Below are 18,911 nucleotides of genomic sequence, written 5' to 3'. Positions count from 1 at the left end.
GTTTTAAATAGTATCTATCTGTTTTTAAATAGTATCTATATGCATATAGTATCTATATGTTTTTTAAATAACAACTATGTGTATGTGTATGTAAGTAACAGGTGCAAAACAATCAGATACATCCATCGTTATTTAAAAGAAAATGTAACTGCGAATAAAATATATGGGCATATTTATATAAAATGCTTGTCTTCCACGTTATTTTTGCGGCTCCGCGGTTACCCAAGTTGTACTCTATAGGCAGGATGCTCCTCTGGAAGCCACCGGCTCCTCCGTGCTCTTCGGGATGTCATTTGCCTCCCCTCGCCGGCGAGGAGGGCGGGCGGGCGCGGGGGAGGGGGCCGGGCCGGAGCCGGGCAGGCACGGCGTGATGCCGCTGCGCTGCCGCAGGCGGCTCTGGAAATCTCGGTCAGGAGCCGAGCAGCGCAAACCACACGGCCCGGGATCCTCGGCATCTGCTTGGAGAGGGGCCCTTGCCAAATTCCGTCGCTCTGGTATGAAGTTTGGCTGCGCCTGGGATGACCGGGAATGTCGGGGGGGCAGGCGGGGAGTAAAAAGGCAGAGAAAAAAAATCGGGAATGAATGGCAGCGCGGAGATGGGTGCCCCTGGGCGCGCATCTGGGTACAGCAGGAGCGGGAGGGGCCGCGCCCCGCACGGGGCAGGGAGCGGTGCTGCACTTGTTGCCTCCCCTGAGCCGTGCGGGGGAGGCCGCGCAGCGCTGCGCGGGTCTCCCAGCGCGGGGCGGTGCGGGACGGCCGCACTGGGCGCTCCGCCGGCGCGGAGGGGCGGGCGGGCGGGCGGCCCGCGGGTGCGCGGGTGTGGGCGGGCCGGGGGCACCGCCGAGGCCGGCCATGCAGATGGAGGGGGCGGGACGCGGGCGCCGTGACTCGGAACCCCGGAAGCGCGGAGAAGCCCAGTATAAAAACTACTGGGGACCTTTCCCGGCCAGAACTACGAAAGCTCCGGAGACGGCGGCAGCCTGCGGCGGCAGCGATCGGGGCGGCCTCTTGGGCGGTGAGGGGCGGCCTCTCCGTCTGCGCGGGGCGGCCTCTGCCCCGGCGGGAGCGCGGAGAGCGGTGCAAGCAGCGGCGCTGCAGGTTGGGCACCTTCTCTTATCCTGCAGCACTACCTGGCTCCGGGGGGCTTTTTCTCCCCCTACCCCCGCTTTATTTATTTATTTTTTTAAATCTAATCAGTAGGTGTGTCCCCCGCTGGAAGGGACGGCCGCGGGGGAACGGAGCTCGGGCGCGGGGTGCACGCAGCTGCTGATCGCTGGCTTTTCCTCCTCTTTTGTCAGGCGCGGAGGGAGAGGGGCCCCGGGGGGCCGGCGAGGAGCCGGAGCGGTGCCTGGATCCAGCCCGGGGAGGCGGCGGCCGCTCACCATGGCAGACGATGAGAAGGCCGGCGGGAGTTCCGCGGGTGGCGGCGAGAGCGCGCACTGCAACGTGCTGAGCTGGGAGCAAGTGCAGCGTCTAGACCGCATCCTCAGCGAAACCATTCCCATCCACGGCCGCGGTAACTTCCCCACGCTGGCCATGCAGCCCCGCCAGATCGTCAAGGTGGTGCGGAGCCGGCTGGAAGAGAAGGGCATCGGCCTGCGGGACGTGCGGCTGAACGGCTCGGCCGCCAGCCACGTCCTCCACCAGGACAGCGGCCTGGGTTACAAGGACTTGGACCTCATCTTCTGCGCAGACCTCAAAGGAGAAGCCGAATTTCAGACTGTGAAGGACGTGGTCTTGGACTGCCTCTTGGATTTCTTACCCGAGGGGGTGAATAAGGAGAAGATCACGCCTCTCACCCTCAAGGTAAACCTGCCCTCTGCCCAGATGCCCGGAGCGGGCAGGTGTTAGCGCCTTCCTGCATACAGTGGGCACCTTCCCCCCTGGGGATGGAGGGGTGCGCTCAGGGACGCAGCTTCCCCCCACACCCCCGAGACCCACGGGAACCCCGAGCGATTTTTTCACCCCACGCTTAAAACCGAGGAGGAGTGTGCAGTGAAGTGCCCTGACCGGCGCTCTTCAGGATTAATTAGCTTTTTCTCCCTCCCGGGTTGATTTGCTGGGAGCGTTGTTTTACCTGGGGCGTGTGCCAGGCGCTGCACATCTCTCTCCCAGCCCGGCTCGGCGGCAGATCGGTGTGCCGGCCCCGGTTCCCGGGTGCAGGGGGAGCGTAGATGGATTTAACATCTACAAGAAGGAAACCCCGTCTCCAAGGCATGCTTCCAGGTGTGCTAAGAGCCCCAGTGGGGAGGCGTATTCGCTCCTCTAGAAGACACTTCGCTTAAGTTCATTAGGCTGAATCCAAATGCCTTTCAGATTTTTAGAGGGATTTTTTTTTTTTTTTTAAATATGGGGCAGATTTATGGAACCTGCACTGGTAGGATTGAAGGGAATGAACATTTGCTAACTTGTTTCTGTGGGGAATAGAGAAGTGAAAAACAATAAATAAGATTTCTTATCAGATTGTAGTAGTGACCTTTTGTGTATGGGTGCAGGCATATTTGGCAGGTGTGCCATGGACTTAGTCTGTAGATGTATTAAGAAGTGACTGAAAGAAGTAGGGTTGCTATATGCTTCTCTTGCATGACACAGTCCCAGCAGAACACCCTTCCCTGTCATACCCTTGCAGTGACAGCATTTTGAGCTCTCATATTAAGCACTTATTCTCTGGTATGTATCTGCAGGCTCCATGAAATCTTTTATGAAATAAGTACTGGGGGGGGGGGTGGGGGCTTGGGAGGGGGTGAGCAAATGCAGTGAAGGAGAAATTTCTTGCTTCTTTGTCTTGATTTGCTCATTTTGTCTTTCTGATTATAGGAGGCTTATGTGCAGAAAATGGTAAAAGTATGCAATGATTCAGACCGATGGAGTCTTATCTCCCTGTCTAACAACAGTGGCAAAAATGTGGAGCTGAAATTTGTGGACTCTCTGAGGCGGCAGTTTGAATTCAGTGTCGATTCCTTTCAAATCAAGCTGGACTCCCTGCTGCTTTTTTATGAGTGCTCAGAGAATCCGATGACTGAAACTTTTCACCCAACTATCATTGGTGAGAGCGTTTATGGGGATTTCCAGGAAGCCTTTGATCACCTCTGCAACAAGATAATTGCCACCAGAAACCCAGAAGAAATCAGAGGAGGTGGTCTTCTGAAGTACTGCAACCTTTTGGTAAGGGGCTTTAGGGCAGCCTCTGAATCTGAGATTAAATCCCTGCAGAGATACATGTGTTCGAGGTTTTTCATTGACTTCTCAGACATTGGCGAACAGCAGAGAAAGCTGGAGTCCTACTTGCAGAACCACTTTGTGGGATTAGAAGACCGCAAGTATGACTATCTCATGACCCTTCATGGTGTGGTGAATGAGAGCACAGTGTGCCTGATGGGGCATGAGAGGAGACAGACTCTGAATCTGATCACCATGCTGGCCATCCGAGTCCTAGCCGAGCAAAATATCATCCCCAATGTGGCCAATGTCACCTGTTATTACCAGCCAGCCCCATACGTAGCAGATGCCAACTTCAGCAATTACTACATTGCCCAGGTTCAGACGGTGTTCCCTTGCCAGCAGCACACATACTCTACTTGGCTGCCCTGTAATTAAGAACCGAAATTAGTAGACTCGGTGGAGAGAACATTTTCTAAGATGCAGGAAGGGGCGACGGGTCCCTCTGAAATGGGGTGTTTTGTGCAATGACGATCTGCTCTAGTTGTCAAGCTTGGGACAAGCTTGTGGTTCTTCTAATAAATAATGGGAGCATGATCAAGAAAGAACCCCAAAATAATTGGATCCTACCCCAGAGCACAAGAGGCCTGTCATTAAAAGCAACCAGCTTCCCCTGAAATAAGTGAGGGAGGAATGCTTGATGACAATATGGGTTGGCAATATCTGCTCCCATAGCTTTGGCATAGAGAAGGTGGGAAAGCCTTATTTTCTTTTATTTTTATTCTTACTCTAGAATGGGATCTGCAAAAGGGAGAATATGAAAGAAACAAAACAAAAAAAAACAACAAAAGAAAAAACTTCACAAAAAACAATTCTATATATATTCAGGAGTTAAAAGTTAGAGGCATAAAGCAGAGATAAGCAGAATAAAATTGTATATTGGAATTACTTCATTTGGGGCTTGCAGCAAGTGCCGTCTATGGATTGACCGTGTAGAATGTATAGCTTGCTTGACTAGAATGCTTTACCAGAAACAGCTTGCTCCAAATGAACAGTAGTGGATTGGTACAGTTAGAAAAACAGAAACATGTACGATGACAAAGTCCATTATTTCCAGCTGTGTGCATGCCTCACATTTTAAAAATGTGAGAATGCTGGAAAACCAGCTGTGGCAAGAAGTATATACTTAAGGACCAAAGATTTCACAAATAAGTTATCCAAGCAAAGAAGATACAGTAGAGTATATATATATAAATATATATATATGTAAAAGGAAGAAAGATGTTCCTATATTTGTACACACCAATAGTAATCAAAAGTGCCTGATGCCTTCATAAAATTTGAAGTGAGAAAAAAAATATAGTTTTGTGGTTTAACCATGCATTTTGTTTTATCAGGGACACAAGGATAAAAAAAAAAAAGCAAACCAACCCATAAGCTTGTGAATAAGTGGTGGAGGAAATGCCCTATTTTTTTTCTTGGCAAATACCTGTATAGAGTTAATGTTTTGTCGGTGTGCTATTATCCTAGGTACGTGTGTGTATGTGTGTATATATGTTTGTGTGTGTATATATGTACATGTTATTGGTGTATATCTATATATATACACACACAATATATATTAATGTGGTCTAGGAAAATGTAGCAATTAAGGAATGTTTAAATAAAGTACTACTTGTTTTCCAGTTTGCAACAGGATGTCATAGGACAGTGGGCACCTTGCAGTGAAATTTTAACCCACACCTGAGAAATTTGGAGTAAATGAACCAGTCAGGATTAAGGTGGGATTCAGATAATGTCTTTGGTTGCAAGAACAAGGATTACAGTAATTCAGTGAGTTGCTTGTGAGCCATAATAATTCCACAGATGGAGAAACATATGACTAGCTGATTTTTTTTAACTGTTTTGTACTGTAATGCCATTTTGACATTTAACCCACTAATGTTGTGACTGCATACCTCCATGATGTGTAATTCAGTGGAACGTGGATCAAAGATAGGTTTATTTAAACCCCCTGACAGCTAAAGAATATTGTATTAGTTTGTAATTTGAACACTAATTGTTAATATTTAAAGGAGTATTTTTAATAGAATGCATTATGCATTCCAGGACCACTAGAATTTAGCAAATGTGAAATGAACCCTTTTTAAGAGTGTTGCACGATTGCTTAAAATTATATTTTATATATATATTATATATATATATTTTTATGCAAATATTAAACATCTTTGATCTGGTTGTCACACTGCATTTACAATTTTAGTACTGTACTTTATTTAAATGGAATCACTTTACATTGGAACAATAACTATTCACTTTCATTTCCTCTCCCGAAAGACCAGCAGGGGGGAAAAAACCAACCTCCGCTGCTGTTTTCACTTCAGTGCCATCTCTGAAGGTGTTAAATTCTTTGTTGGGCTTTGAAAACCTAATGACTAAGTGACACTTGACTGATATTTTGCTTTTTCTTTCTGAGAGGAAAAAAAAAAAAAGGGAATTCAGGCTTTTGAAGGAAATCCGTCTGTGCCCTGCCTGGTCACAGGCACGGTCTGGCGTTGGATTCAGGGGCAGGGAGAGGGAGAGGACTCGTGTCCTGGCAGTGTATTTTCCCTATGGAGCGAGTAAGGTACATCTATTTTTGTCGCGCTTTGTACTTTTCACTCCGCAGGCACTTTAATAGGAACCCGATTTGTTTACTGAAGCACCTTCCCTGTGAGTTCTTCAGGAAACTTAAAAGCTGGTCCATTGCCATTCCTGGCATTGACGTGCAGACCTTGTCCCCACCTTCCCTTCCTTTGGTGCTGGCTGCAGCCTCCCAGTGGCCTCTTGTCCCAGTGAGGTTCCCTCCAGCCTCCTGGAGGGTCCGGGCTGAGCGCTCCTGGCCCGCTGGCTCCCCTTACCTCCTGCTCCTGGTTCGATAGCGGAAGCAAGGGGAGGGCTGGGGAAATAGGATCAGCTGGTAATGTGGTATGTCTTCTCTCCCACAACTATTTGCAGCAAATAAATGAGTCATCCTCTCTTTAAAAGGGTTTGAGAATCTATAGCTGTGCCACAACCACAGAATGCTGATAATACATGACACAGTGTTGTTTTCCTTTGAAGGACCCTTTTTTTTGCCATTGCTTGAAAGAAAGTTTTGAAATACTTCCTCTCAGCTCAAATTTTATTGTGGGTTGGTTTTTTTTTGATTCACAGCAGTTAGTTACCTTATAGTGCATACAGCAGGGCTCTGAGCTAAACTGCACCTTTTGGCATTTGCATTTTGATACATATATAATATGTTTTTTTATATATTATATAGGTATTCCAGATCTGTTTTACATGTGTTAATGATCAAGTGGTGGAACTGGTGGAGCTTTGTATTATTTGTGACTGGTAGCTTAAAATGTGCCTGGTGTTAGAGGTGGGAAGAAGGCATGAGTTCAGGCCAACAGTAAAATAAGAACCCCTTTTCAAAGCTGGTTTATTTCTGTGGTTTGCACACCTTTCCCTCCATAAAGTCTGACTTCTTTTTAACTGGTTTTTCCCCTCCTCTTCAGCACACTGGTACTCTTAAAGTTAATACCACGCTCTTGCTTTGTAGACTTGATCTATCCCATCCAATCAGCTGTAAGGTTAAAGCTTGTGCTACAGAAGACAGTGCCCCTTTTAAAGAGCTGAACTGATTAAAGACATTGACCTGATTACAGTAAAACTGTTTGTGCCACAGCTGAATTTCCTGCTAACCAACAGGGCACTAAACTTGGTTAAACCTAGCGATCGTGAAACAACCAAGAGCTTCTAAATGGGATTTTTTCTTTTCTTTTTTTTTTCTTTAGATGTAGCTGTCCTCCCAAATGCAAGAACATTTCTCCTAAAAATAGAAGGGCAATTAGAAGACCAAAAAGATGATATTTTTCTAGTTTCTTGTATTGCACTTAAAATATTTTTTATCTTGCACAAAGGCCTTCACACAAATCCTCTAAACAGCTCTTATTAAATGCTTGGTTTGTATCACATCAGAAGCTCCTACTGGTTCAAAAAAGGCGCTTTTTTAAGTTGAGAAAATGAAGTGTGCTAGCTAAAACTGCACAGAAAAGGAAAAAATGTATTTGCATATTCAGCTCCTATTTGAATATATTCTTTTGTATGGTTTTCTTTATGCAGAGAATTTCCCTTGCAAGAAAGAAAATCAGTGTACTGTTTTGCTGTTGTAATAGTGGTTTGCTAACAAAATAAATAGTAAAAAAAAAAAAAAAGCCTGCAAATTTCAAGACAGCTTGGCTAAAGGCACTGCAGGCTCCTGCAGTCTGTAGGAGTCTGTGCAGATTTGCTTTCCCTCAAATTTCCTTACAACTGTTGCCTTCTGCAAGGCATCCTGTTGCAGCAAACTGCTCCTTGGATTGCTCTTTTGGAACATTTTGACTATAGGCTTTGTCACAGACAGAAAAAGAGCTGATGGAAAACAGACTCTTGAGGGAACAGATTGTGAATTTTGTTTACAGCATCCAATATTTGGATTTTTTTTGTAAATAAAAAGAAGTTATTTTTTTCTATTGATTTGTGTCTGCTGTCTTCCGTGTCTGAAATAGCTCTGGCCTGCTCCTACTGAATACCAAGTTCGCTTTCATTAAAGAAGGACAAGGGCAGCACTTTTCTGAGAAGAGTAGCATTCGGCTGCTTTCCGATTGGAGCACAGAACATTTTGAAAAGCCCTGCCTCGTGCCAGCCAAGTTTGGCTGGCTCTACTCAGCTGCAGAGGAACCTCCCCAGCCACTGCCAAAAATACGCACTCAAGCACTAGTTGGGCCATGCAAATGGTCCGAAACACGAAAGTGGAACAGTGCCATGGCAACCCCACACCCTCTCTGCCCTCCCAGTTGAGATCGCGGGACTGGGACTTTGTGATGGCTGTGATCGTCCACAAACCACCATGCTGGCAGGGATGTGGGGGTCCTGCTGCCCTTGAGGTATATTTGGTAGGGGCTGATGTCTCCACCTTACCTTTTTGGTAGGTCCAGGGGGCAATGGTGTACTGCTGCCTGGGTGTAAAGATGGTGCCAGCTGTAGCGGGTGGGGTGCTGCAGGACCTGAAGCTTGGGGAGCTGCTGGGGAGAAAGGATGCACGTGTCTGATTGATTCAGCTGCTGAATCAGTCCAGTTCTTCCTGCAGATTCAATGTTTACTCTTCTTCCCTGCCCTACAATGCTGTCCTTGTCAGCAAAGGTATTTTCTGTTTTCTATGTTTACAGGAGAGATGCCTCAGTAATGAAGGCTAATTTCCTCAAAAAGCACTTCAAGGGAATATAAAATATTAATTTACAATGCTCGTGGCAATACTTTTTCAGCCATCGTGCCTCAGACTGACCCAAATTTGAAAAACATTGGCTGAGACTCTGCAGTATGTAGCTCTTACTAGGCTCATTCATACACCGTCCTGGTCTTGGAAGTCTCAAACTGGCTCAGTGGGAGCGTGAATATGCTTATTGTAATGATGAGTGAACCTGTATTCCTCTGTAAAAAAAACAAACAAACATGTTAGTGGCACTGCTCATTTTTCCAGGCACAGAAGCAACCCCCTTGCTGAATGCCGGGTGTCTTCTGCACAGTACGTCTTTTGAAACCAGCCTGGCCAGGAGGGGGGGATGCACTCAGCATCCCTGTCAGTACAGCATCTCCTTTCCTCCCATGTTACTGCCAGAAAAGGGAGGGGCAGGTGGCCTAGCTTTTCCTCCTGTTAACTTGCTCAGTTAGGAAATATTTCAGGCAGTTTGACAAAGGCAACTACCCAAAGACACAGATGGAAACTGGGAGATTGGAAATCATCTAAATCCAAATGCCTTTGCTTGTGTCTCAAAATCAAAGCCCAGATGGATGCTCTTATGCTTTAAAGTGAGTTAATTCCTATTTCTCTGCTTAAATTTGGGGGGATTTTTTGAGAGCCAGTTGAGTGTCTGGAGTGCTGTGAGTCCTCTTTCCCCAGCTGAGGAGGAGTGTGATGCAGACAGAGCCAACTGAATGCTCACTTTAGAATGTTGTGTTTTTCAGGAGGGAGGAATTGTGCAGTACTGAAGAGGAGGGAGGGCAAAAGTAAAGTGGGACAAGGGGAATCACCTGAACAGCAACACAGTGGAAAGCTGGAGGACACACTGATAGGCTACAGTAGGAGAGGAGAAATAGCTCAAGTCTTCTGCTCACCCTGCTAAAATAAGTCAGATCAGAGAAGCTGTCACTTATCAAGATAAGTTACAGTCTGCATTTTACCTTGGCTGCAGCAGCACATATTTATTTTATTGCCATAAAAAAAAATTATGCAGAAACCCCTTTACCCAGGAATGAAGCTGAGTTTCTAGTTTTTATAGAATTATTTAGGTTGGAAAGACTTTTAAGATCATCAGGTCCAACCGTTTACCCATCACCACCAAGTCCCCCACTAAACCATGTCCGTAAGCACATCTACATATCTTCAAATACCTCCAGAGACGGTGACTCCACCACTTCCTTGGGCAGTGTGTTCCAATGCTTGACAACTTTTTTGGTGAAGGAATTTTTTCCTAATATTCAAACTAAACCTCCTCTGGTACAACTTGAGGCCGTTTGCTCTTGTCTGTGAAACCTCCGCAGAGTTTTGTGGAAGGTGCATGCACCTTTTCCCCAAGTGTTTGTGTGGATCTAGTCATGCCTTCCTGAAGCTGCCACCAAGCAACCTCCTCTCTTTTATTTATGTGTTTTTAGTAAAATTCAGTGCATGTGGCTATATGTATTTAGGCAAAGCGCAGCTATATGCTCTTGCATTGGAGCTTGTGTAGTTTTGCAGCAATGCCCTGAATATCAATAGCTGTGTGTCAGAAGCAGTTCTGCAGTGGGGCTTTAGTCTGCATGCAAGGACCAAGAGCACAAAATCAAAATCTGTATTTTAGAGAAGAAATACTCACCCTTCAAAAGCCTGATAAGCCATCATGAACAGGCTCATCTCGTACATACTTACATAGCCTTAGGCTGTCCAAAGAGTGTGTTTTGTGGATGCAAAATTTCACTATTTCATGTGGCTGTTGCACCAGGATGTGCAATGATGGTACTTGCCAGAAAATTTTCTTTTTTGCATTGTTTGGGAAAAAAACTATGTCCTAAACACACACAATACCTAAATATTGTGTGCACAACATGAATATTCTCCATAGTGAAAACATTCCTTAGATTCCCATAATGGCTTTGAGGGCATAAATTGCTGTTTTTCAAGAGAACATTATTCTTAAACATACTTTTCCTTCTGTTGGACTTGGAGGTGAACAAGTTTTATGAGTGAACAACTCTTCTGAGTTAAGTTTTTCTTCTTGAAAACAGAGGAATCCAGAACAGCCAGCAGTTTTAAAAAGTGAAACTCTCTGTATCTAACCTCCACTGGGTCTCTCTCCTCTAGAGTGCCTCCCTACTGGGGTGTAGAACGAAGTCCCTTCTAAAGTCACAGCTAAAGACAGTAGACAATGAATGGGCTTTGGAGACGTCCAGCTCATCCTCATCTGTGTGTGTATGTGGTTGCCTCTCTGCAGTTTGAACAAAGCTGATGAGGGGTGCCTGGAGCAGGAAGACAGGCGTTCCTGAGGGAGATGTACATGGTTCTGTGATAATTTTCTCTCAGGGAATATGTTCTTAGTGAATGTGTGCTTGAAGAGGATTCACATGTCTGCAGTGACTGCATGGCCTTCGTTTTAACCACAACTCACTTCCTTGGCTTATTCCCTCAATCCAAGACATCTGTGGAGTTCCTGCAGTACATTCTGATGTGGAAATGTAATTGTTAGGAAACCTTTCTGTAATTACATCCAGTCATAATTTAACTAATGCTTTGAGGAAAAGATAAAGCCATAGTCCTTTTGGTTTTTAATCTTTTGTCCTTGAGTAATTTCTCACAATTTCACTTCTGCATTGCTGTTCTGTGCTTGCTTCTCTGCTGCCTTCTCATCCTGATTCTTGCAGCAGAAGGAGGGACCAGCACCACATGCTCCTCTTCAGACTGTCAGTAATTCTGCTGGTCACTAGTGTTTGACAGCTACTGAGGTAAGGTCAGTGCTAGATGGGTCATTAGGTGAGCTTCAGCAAGAAGAGTGGAATATCTCTGTGTAACCAGGTGTCCTGGGTGTCCTGTGAAATGCTCTTCAGAAATATTTCCAACCAAGCTGTCCACTAGCAGTACTTCATGACAGGGGAATTATTCATACAGCCTTATACAGTTACTTGAACATCTCAGGAAGTGCAGAATAACAGTTATATTAATTCAAAATGTAGCAAAAAGCCAATTATGATTAAATCAGGGAGAAAATGCACTACAAGGCACTTATTAAAAATGTCAGCATGCAAACTAGTAAGAGATGGTCTTCCTCAGCTTGAAGTCTTTTATTTGGGTTTCAGCAGGCTGTTCATACACTTTGCAAACCAGGCACTTGGATTTGGGTTAAATTACCCACTGAAGAAGGATTTGCACCTCTTGTTCCTCACCTCAGTCTTTTTTGTTTAGGAAGCAACAAATACATGATTGTTGTCTGCTTTGCAATAGTGGTGTAAACTATGACTTGACTGATTTATGTAAGTGCTGTTTATAAGTAAAACCCTATAAATGTCAGCCAGTGGAGGAAGCGAAACCAAGAGTTTTGGCTTCCTTCTTACCAGCTGTGAATGGTTCTTTTCCATTTTTTATGGAACTATAAAATTGAATAGCACATCTTCTGTAGATTGAGCTTTCTGACATGCTTTTCATTTCTTCCCAACCTTCTGTCACCAATAATGTCAAATATTTAAGGCTGTATTTTCTAGTCTGGCAAAACCAACTTTGTCTGTTTTTGCTGAAGTAATGGACCCCTGTGGGGTCACACAGAGGCATTTGTGCTGTGTGTTAGATACTTTGGAAGCAGCATCTCATTTGTTACAGCTGTCATAGCTCTTTACATATACCACATTTCATAAAGTTATTAAAAAGTCACAGAAGTTCCAAGAACTTGAAACGAATCAGTTTTCTTCCAAACCCAAACCCAGACAGCCCCAGGTTTGTCACCAGGGTCTTACAGACACAGCTTGCCACGTGCCATTCTCTGCTCCCCCAGCAGAAAATCTGTATCTGAAAATTACAGCCTGATCTAGTTGGATCAGGCTGTTGCTATTGCTCTTATGCAGACAATGCATTTGGCAGCAGAGACTCTGCAGGGCTGCACTGGTGGCCATCCCAAAGGTAATCTACTAAGAAGAGAGAAAAATGGCCTTCCAGTGCTGGTAGGAACTATTGTCAATCTTTCTGAGAAATGCACACACAGTATTGGCTCAACGCTGAACATGATACATTTGTTTTGTGGAGTTTTGTGGGCAGACATATTTGCCATAGATCCCCTGGTGCATTACTTGCATTTTAGTTGTCATGGGTGCACATTATTGACCAATGCATGTGGAAGTGCTCTTTAAACTCTGCTCTTTGACTGCTCAGAGGGTGTTCTCTACAGCAGAAAGGTGCCCAGCAGATATTGTTCACTGCTAAAAGCTCCATCTTTGATGTCTGCAGATATTTTCATGATAGTCTTTCCTGTGGAATAAAGATTTTTCATCATCACAGAAATGCCCTCTCACAGCAGTGGGAACATCCATGAGTGACAGGAAGCATCTGATGAAATTCCAGCCAATGCATCAGACACTTAAGCAGAAGCTGTGGGGTCCATAGACTTCTCCTTTGGCTCTAGCCAGTCTTTATATGCAGTGGTAGCAGCAGCCTCCATGCTTGAGGAGGCATGCAGGGAACATACAATGCAGATTTGGTAGCTGAGCTTGACCTGAGCATTACTTGCTAGTTCTTTGTTGTCGAATGTTTGCTCTGCAGTAACAATCAAAGGGCATGACCAGGTTAGGACCCATTGTACCAGGCATTGTGCAAACACCCCTGTGCAAGTCCTGTCCCTTAGAGCTTCTCCATGTGGAGGTTTCAATGAGCTTATTTTTTCCTTTAGCTATCTCACAGTAAGTTAACTAATTTGTTTAAGGCAGTCTCTTACTTTTCTAAGAAATGGAATATAACCTGCAAAAAGTGTTCTCAAAGAGGCAATTTTCAGAAATACTATGGAATTCTGTAAATTTGTTCACCTGCTAAGCCTGTCGTCATAATCTCAGCTTGCCTTCATGAATAACTGAACTCAGTTGCTCTCTTAAAAAGCTGTGTACTTGTTGCGACACTTTTTTGTCAGAGACCTGAAATCAGTTCTACAGTCAGCGCAGACACAGGTGCATTTCTCTTCCCTCCCTCTTGAACTGCAATCACTTCAGGAGGTGAAATGGACCAACTGTGGAGTAGCATGCAGCAACATTAAATGACTGCAGAGCCACAAGTAGAAAACCTGCTGAAGAAGCTGAGCCCATAATTTGCATCTCTTGAAACTGAGCTTCCTCCAAATGAGTGGGTGTCCTGACTGTGCTTATTGCTTTTTATTTCTATAAAGGTGATACCATTTTTTTTTTCCTTTTAGGCTGACTACCAGACTAATGTATGAGGTTCAGGAACTTCCTTAACAAGCAAAGACTGATCACATTGCAGGGCTGCCTGCACCAGTCAACTGGTGAATCCACGTCCCCATAATACTCACTGTCATAAATCTACAATGTCCCAGCCCTAAACTGATAGAAGGGAATCATTACCCTGGGACACACAGTCTCACAGAATGTGTATTGATGCCTGAATATATCAAATTGCAGTGTTTGGAAAATTTTGATATGCTATACAGTTTATGGACAAAAGTTGTTAGAAAGAAGGTTTAATGATGGCAAACCACTGTATCTAATGAGGTCAAGGGGAGGGGAGCCTAATAACAGCCTGTTCTGTAATTCAATAGAATATTTGAAACTCAGCTGTAAGTCTGTGACTATGGCAGTTCCCAGAAGAGCTGTGGACTGTGGTCATGGTGTAGTCTGTGTTTTCATCATCATTCCCTGTTTTCATCATCATTCCCTGTTTTCAGGGTTTATATTTCAGCTGTAAAACATCCATCAAAAATTAGGTGAGTCCACATATGGCTTAAACCCACAAAAGGCAAGAAATTCAGACTTAGGGCTGGAACTCCTCATCCTGCCCCCCTGCCAGGTCATTGCACTGTGTCATGCTGCCAGTTGGGAGAGGTGGTAGCCTGTGGGCAATCTCCTCCATGCAGCTCTTCACAGTAAAACTTCTGCCTAATATGAGCTATTTCTAAATACACAATTCCACCCCTTCCACCCCAAAGTATAATGCGGTGCATTGACAAAAGTTTGGCTCATGTCTCTGATGTTGTGATAAACATTAGTGGGCATTTTCCCTGAAAGCTTGGCATCAGATATAAGAACTTACTCAAATATGAACTGTATTTACTTTCTGAAAGGCATATGGATTTCTAAATGAATCCATTTGTTAGGCATAGTTTAAATAACCTGCCAAGAAAGACCAGAAGGATAACCCTTTTTTAAAAAAGTATTTCAAATATTGCTCATTTTGGTTGTGCAATAGACAGAAAGATTCTTGTTTGGAAAGGTTAGGCTCAGACAAATAATTTTAGATCCAGCTTTTCCTAGACATAGTAAAAGCAAAAAATTGGCAAATCTAAACAAAACCCCCACTGATTTTTTGGGAAGTGGCTGGTTCACTAATCAGAGGTATGGCCAGTTTACTACAGAGAATGTCCTCGTACTGGTCCAAGCTGACTTTTCCAAACACCAGTGATAGCTCATGGGTCAGACTCCCTACACAGTAGGAGGCTGATGTCACTTTTACTATCTTCTTTAGACAGATGAGGGCAAAAATCATGTGGGCTGGCGAAGGCCTTCTGCCCTGTCACCTTGAATTTGAAGGAGGCTTGCAATAGAAAGAAAGTACAGCTTGCTACTTTGTTCTTTACTTCTCATCACCCTAAAGCTTTGTGGGCAGAATCCATCCTCAGTTTCTACAGCCCTTGCAGGATGCTGGCAAGATGAGCTTGGGATGAAGGGAGTCAGGCAAAGGGTCACCACACAGTTGGCCTTGACCTGTGCAATAGCTATGGTTTACACCTACTTTGCTGGATGTGAACCAGGGGAAAAGTGACTTATAAAATCATTATTCAATAGATCTGCATTATGCCAACTTTTCTCTTACAGGGAAGAGCTGGATTTTGATGGAGCTGCAGGAAGAAACCATGTGCTACTTGAGGGGAATCCAGGATATTGGATTTCCTACACTGCTTATAATGGGACCCAGGGTGCCCAGGGTATTCAGGCAGGTCTGCCTAGTCTCTTTTCTTATACTGAACATACAAGGGACTCCACTCTCGTGTCTGGCCCACATGGCAGCTGCCCCCACGGCAGGTCATGTTTCTCTCAGGCTGTTCTGATTTTTGATATAGTGACCAGAGCAATTCAAACACGTCTCCTCCCATCTTTGCACCCAGTTAGGGACTTGAAATAAAAAAGAAAACCCCCTAGAGTGCAGGGAAAGAGACCAAGGGAAATGGTGGTGGGCTGCCATTCTGCAGAGCTGAGGGTCTCAGATACCATGGGGGACACCCCTGGTTATGGCTCACCCCTGTCAGGGGTGGAGAGGGTGAGTGTGTTGAGAGCTCAATTGGTAAAGCACTTTTTGGCTCTGGGACAAAACCTCAGAAGGCAGATGGGGACAGAAAATGGCTTAGGTTAGCACTGAAATGAAAATGAATAGAAGGGATAGAAGATGGGGAAAACTGGTATGGAAACAGGGGATTTAATGATAATTAAACAATTCATTTTGTCTGTCCTGGCTTAATTTGAGACATTTTGTTCCATCTGAAAGAGAACAAATAATTTTACTATAATTTATTCTATTATTTTAAAATGTGCTTTTTATGCTATTAAAAAAAAGTCAATGTAGAAATAAAAAAATGCAATTTCCAAATTATAATTATATTAATTCTTACATTTTGTAGTCTAAATATTTATCTCAAGTTGTGGCCTAAATTTATTTTGAAATAGCAAATTTTTCTGACAGCAAGTGGATTTGTACATGTGTGCACACATGTGGCAGTGAGAATATGGCTGGATAATGCCTTTTAAGATTTTTGTTGCTGCTTTTAATTACGTGATTTTAAAAGCAACTTAACTAAGGCCTATTCAGCTGCAGTTCAGTGACTTCTGTGCAAAACCAAGGCCTTTTCACTGGTTGTCTCATGCTTGAAAGGAGGAAGCATGTGCCAACAAAGCTTTCTATAGAGAGACTTCCTCTGCTCAACACCAAAAACTGCAGAGTTAGCATATATAGCCCTTGTCACCTCTGAGGGGAAGAGTCCCAGGAGGACTATGAGCAAAAACTATCCAGAAAGTTTCGCTGCTGTTCAGTCACTTTTCAATTTACCTTGAAAGCCATAAAATATAATTCAGTTCATACATCTGGGGGCAAAGCTACAGCAAGTGTGTGTTCCTCATTAATCTCTTACAGCCCAAACTTCCTCCTTATTTAGTACTCATATATTGTTCCTATTTTTTTCCTCATTAATCTCCAGTGGCCTTCCTTTTTGCAGCAGAATGCTTGTATGAAATACCCTTCTTCCTTCTGTTCTAAATCCAGGGGTTTTGACACTGAAATTTAATTTTGTGTGTCAAGTTGATTTTTTTCCCAATGTGTCTTTCATTCATAAAGCCTTGGTTATCTCTTGTTAAGGGAAAAACCCTCAAACAAACCTCAAAGAGGAAATATATACCTCCAATAAATAATCTGGCACTGCTGCTGTAAGAAAAGGTTAATCCTCACAGCCATTATTATGTCTTCAGAATTTTTTCTCTGACATTTATTAACTTCTCATGAAAGGCAGGGGGGATTTCTTTCCCCAGTGGACACTTCCCAGCTTGCTTTACAGGCCTCTGAGTTTTGGCAATAATCCATAAAAGGATATCTGCTGTGACAAAGACAACATTGGGATTATCTTCCTAGCAAGAAATCATTGTGTCTGTGGAAGCGTTACCAAGGAAGTGGCAAAGATTTTGGCCCCCTCCCTCATGATGCTGCAGACCTACCATGGACCAGCTTTTTTTCCCACTGATGAGCCATGTGGTTTGGGGAGTGTGCAGAAACCACACCAAACCCTGAGAGTACCTGGCATGACTGTTGGGGAGCTCAGCTCCTCCCAGGGGTCACAGCTGGTTGTTGGGAATCTGCTGGAGTGTAGCAGGATGGCGGGGAGGTAAAGCAGCAAAGGGCTGCTTTAGTCTGTTTCTACACCTGGGGGTGCTTGGTGTGCAACTCTAAAACTGTCAGTCCATGTGATCTCCTTAGCAGAGAAAATCATAGAGTCAAAGAATCATGGAATGGCCTGTGTTGGAAAAGACCCAAGAGATAATCTCATTACAACCCCCCTACCATAGGTCGGGACATTTTCCACTTGACCAGGCACTTGACAATGCTCCATCCAGCCTGGCCTTGAACACTTCCCAGGGATGGGGCATTCACAGCTTCTCTGGGCAACCTGTTCCAGTGCCTCACCACCCTCATGCCTTTGTAAAACATTTATCTCCATCTTTCTTGTAGGCTCCCTTCAGGAACTGAAAGGCTGCAATTAGGTCACCCTGAAGCCTTCTCTTCTCCAGGCTGAATAATCCCAATTCTCTCAGCCTTTCCTCGTAGGAGAGGTGCCTTCTAATCACCTTGGTGGTCCTCCTCTGGACCTGCTCCAACAGGTCTATGTTTTCCTGTGCTGGGGACCTCAGAGACTCCAGGTGCAGTCTCAGAGCAGAGCAGAGCAGAGGGGCAGAATTCCCTCCGTCACCCTGCTACCTACACTGCTTTTGATGCAGCTCAGGATACAGTTGGCTTTCTGGGCTGCAAGCGCACATTGCTGGCTCATGTCCAGCCTCTCATCCATCAGCACTCTCAAGTCCATCTTGGCAGGGCTGCTCTTAATCTGTCCATCCTCCAGCTTGTATTGATACTGGGGATTGCCCTGGCCCAGGTGCTGCACCTTGTACTCATTATTGTTAAATGACATGAGATTCTTGTGGGGTGGGAAGAGCCAGCAAGGGTGTTCTGCAATGTCCCCTTGCCCAAAGGCAGGATCAGCTGTCCTTAAACTCTTTCTTATTGTGCACTCACAGCCAGAGCAAACAAATATCTAACATGTTTTCTTGTAGCAAATCCTTCAAGCTGGATGGGAGAAAATTGGTTCATATTAGCTCCTTTGCCCTCAGAATCCTCTACTCTCCCTGGCTGGCAGCTATAAGCAAATGTCCCACACTGCCTTGCCAGAGCTAGGCAGAAGAAGACTGTGCTGGCTTTGGCTGAGATAGAGTTAATTTTCTTCAGAGTAGCCAGTATGGACTATGTTTTGGACTTGTGCTGAAAACAGTATTGATAACTCAGGGATGTTTTTGTTATTGCTGAAGAGTGATTGCACAGAAAGGTCTTTTCTGCTTCTCAGCCTGGACCACCAGAGAGGATGCTGGGCGTGCATGAGAAGTTCGGGAGGCAATACAGCCAGGACAGCTGACCTCAGCTGAGCAAAGGAACATTCTATACCATATGGTGTTGTGCTCAGCCTATAAAGTTGGGGGAAGAAGGAAGGGGAAAATGTCCAGAGTGACAATTTTAGTCTGCCCAAAGTCCCTATTATGTGTGATGGAGCCCTGTTTTCCTTGGGATGGGTGAACACCTGCCTTCCAATCGGAATGAATTCCTGGGCTTGCTTTTCTTGTGTGCATGGCTTTTACTTTCCCTATTAAACTGTCTTTATCTCAACTCATGAGTTTTCTCATTTTTACCCTTCTGATTTTCTCCC

The 18,911-nt window shown here is 44.6% G+C and overlaps 1 protein-coding gene across 2 annotated transcripts; it reads left to right on the top strand.

The window, feature by feature from the left end:
- Positions 1–389: 389 nt before the first annotated feature.
- TENT5A (terminal nucleotidyltransferase 5A) lies at positions 390–7,698 on the top strand. 2 transcript variants are annotated; one of them, XM_048298542.1, is made up of 3 exons: positions 390–494; positions 1,299–1,806; positions 2,818–7,698. In XM_048298542.1, the coding sequence occupies exons 2-3, from the start codon at positions 1,384–1,386 to the stop codon at positions 3,595–3,597; spliced, it is 1,203 nt and encodes a 400-aa protein (XP_048154499.1). In that variant the 5' UTR covers positions 390–494; positions 1,299–1,383; the 3' UTR covers positions 3,598–7,698. The 2 variants fall into 2 exon arrangements, with proteins under 2 accessions (XP_048154499.1, XP_048154498.1); XM_048298541.1 differs by lacking the exon at positions 390–494 and adding an exon at positions 894–1,098.
- The last annotated feature ends 11,213 nt before the right edge of the window (positions 7,699–18,911 follow it).

This window comes from Corvus hawaiiensis, chromosome 3 (genome assembly GCF_020740725.1).
Source record: "Corvus hawaiiensis isolate bCorHaw1 chromosome 3, bCorHaw1.pri.cur, whole genome shotgun sequence".
Classification (NCBI taxonomy): Eukaryota; Metazoa; Chordata; class Aves; order Passeriformes; family Corvidae; genus Corvus; species Corvus hawaiiensis.
This window is presented reverse-complemented; position numbering and strand designations above follow the sequence as displayed.

Coding starts and splice junctions, on each gene's coding strand:
- TENT5A (XM_048298542.1), top strand. CDS start 1,384: ATGGCAGACGATGAGAAGGCCGGCGGGAGTTCCGCGGGTGGCGGCGAG. Junction 1,807..2,817: donor TCACGCCTCTCACCCTCAAG/GTAAACCTGCCC, acceptor TTCTGATTATAG/GAGGCTTATGTGCAGAAAAT.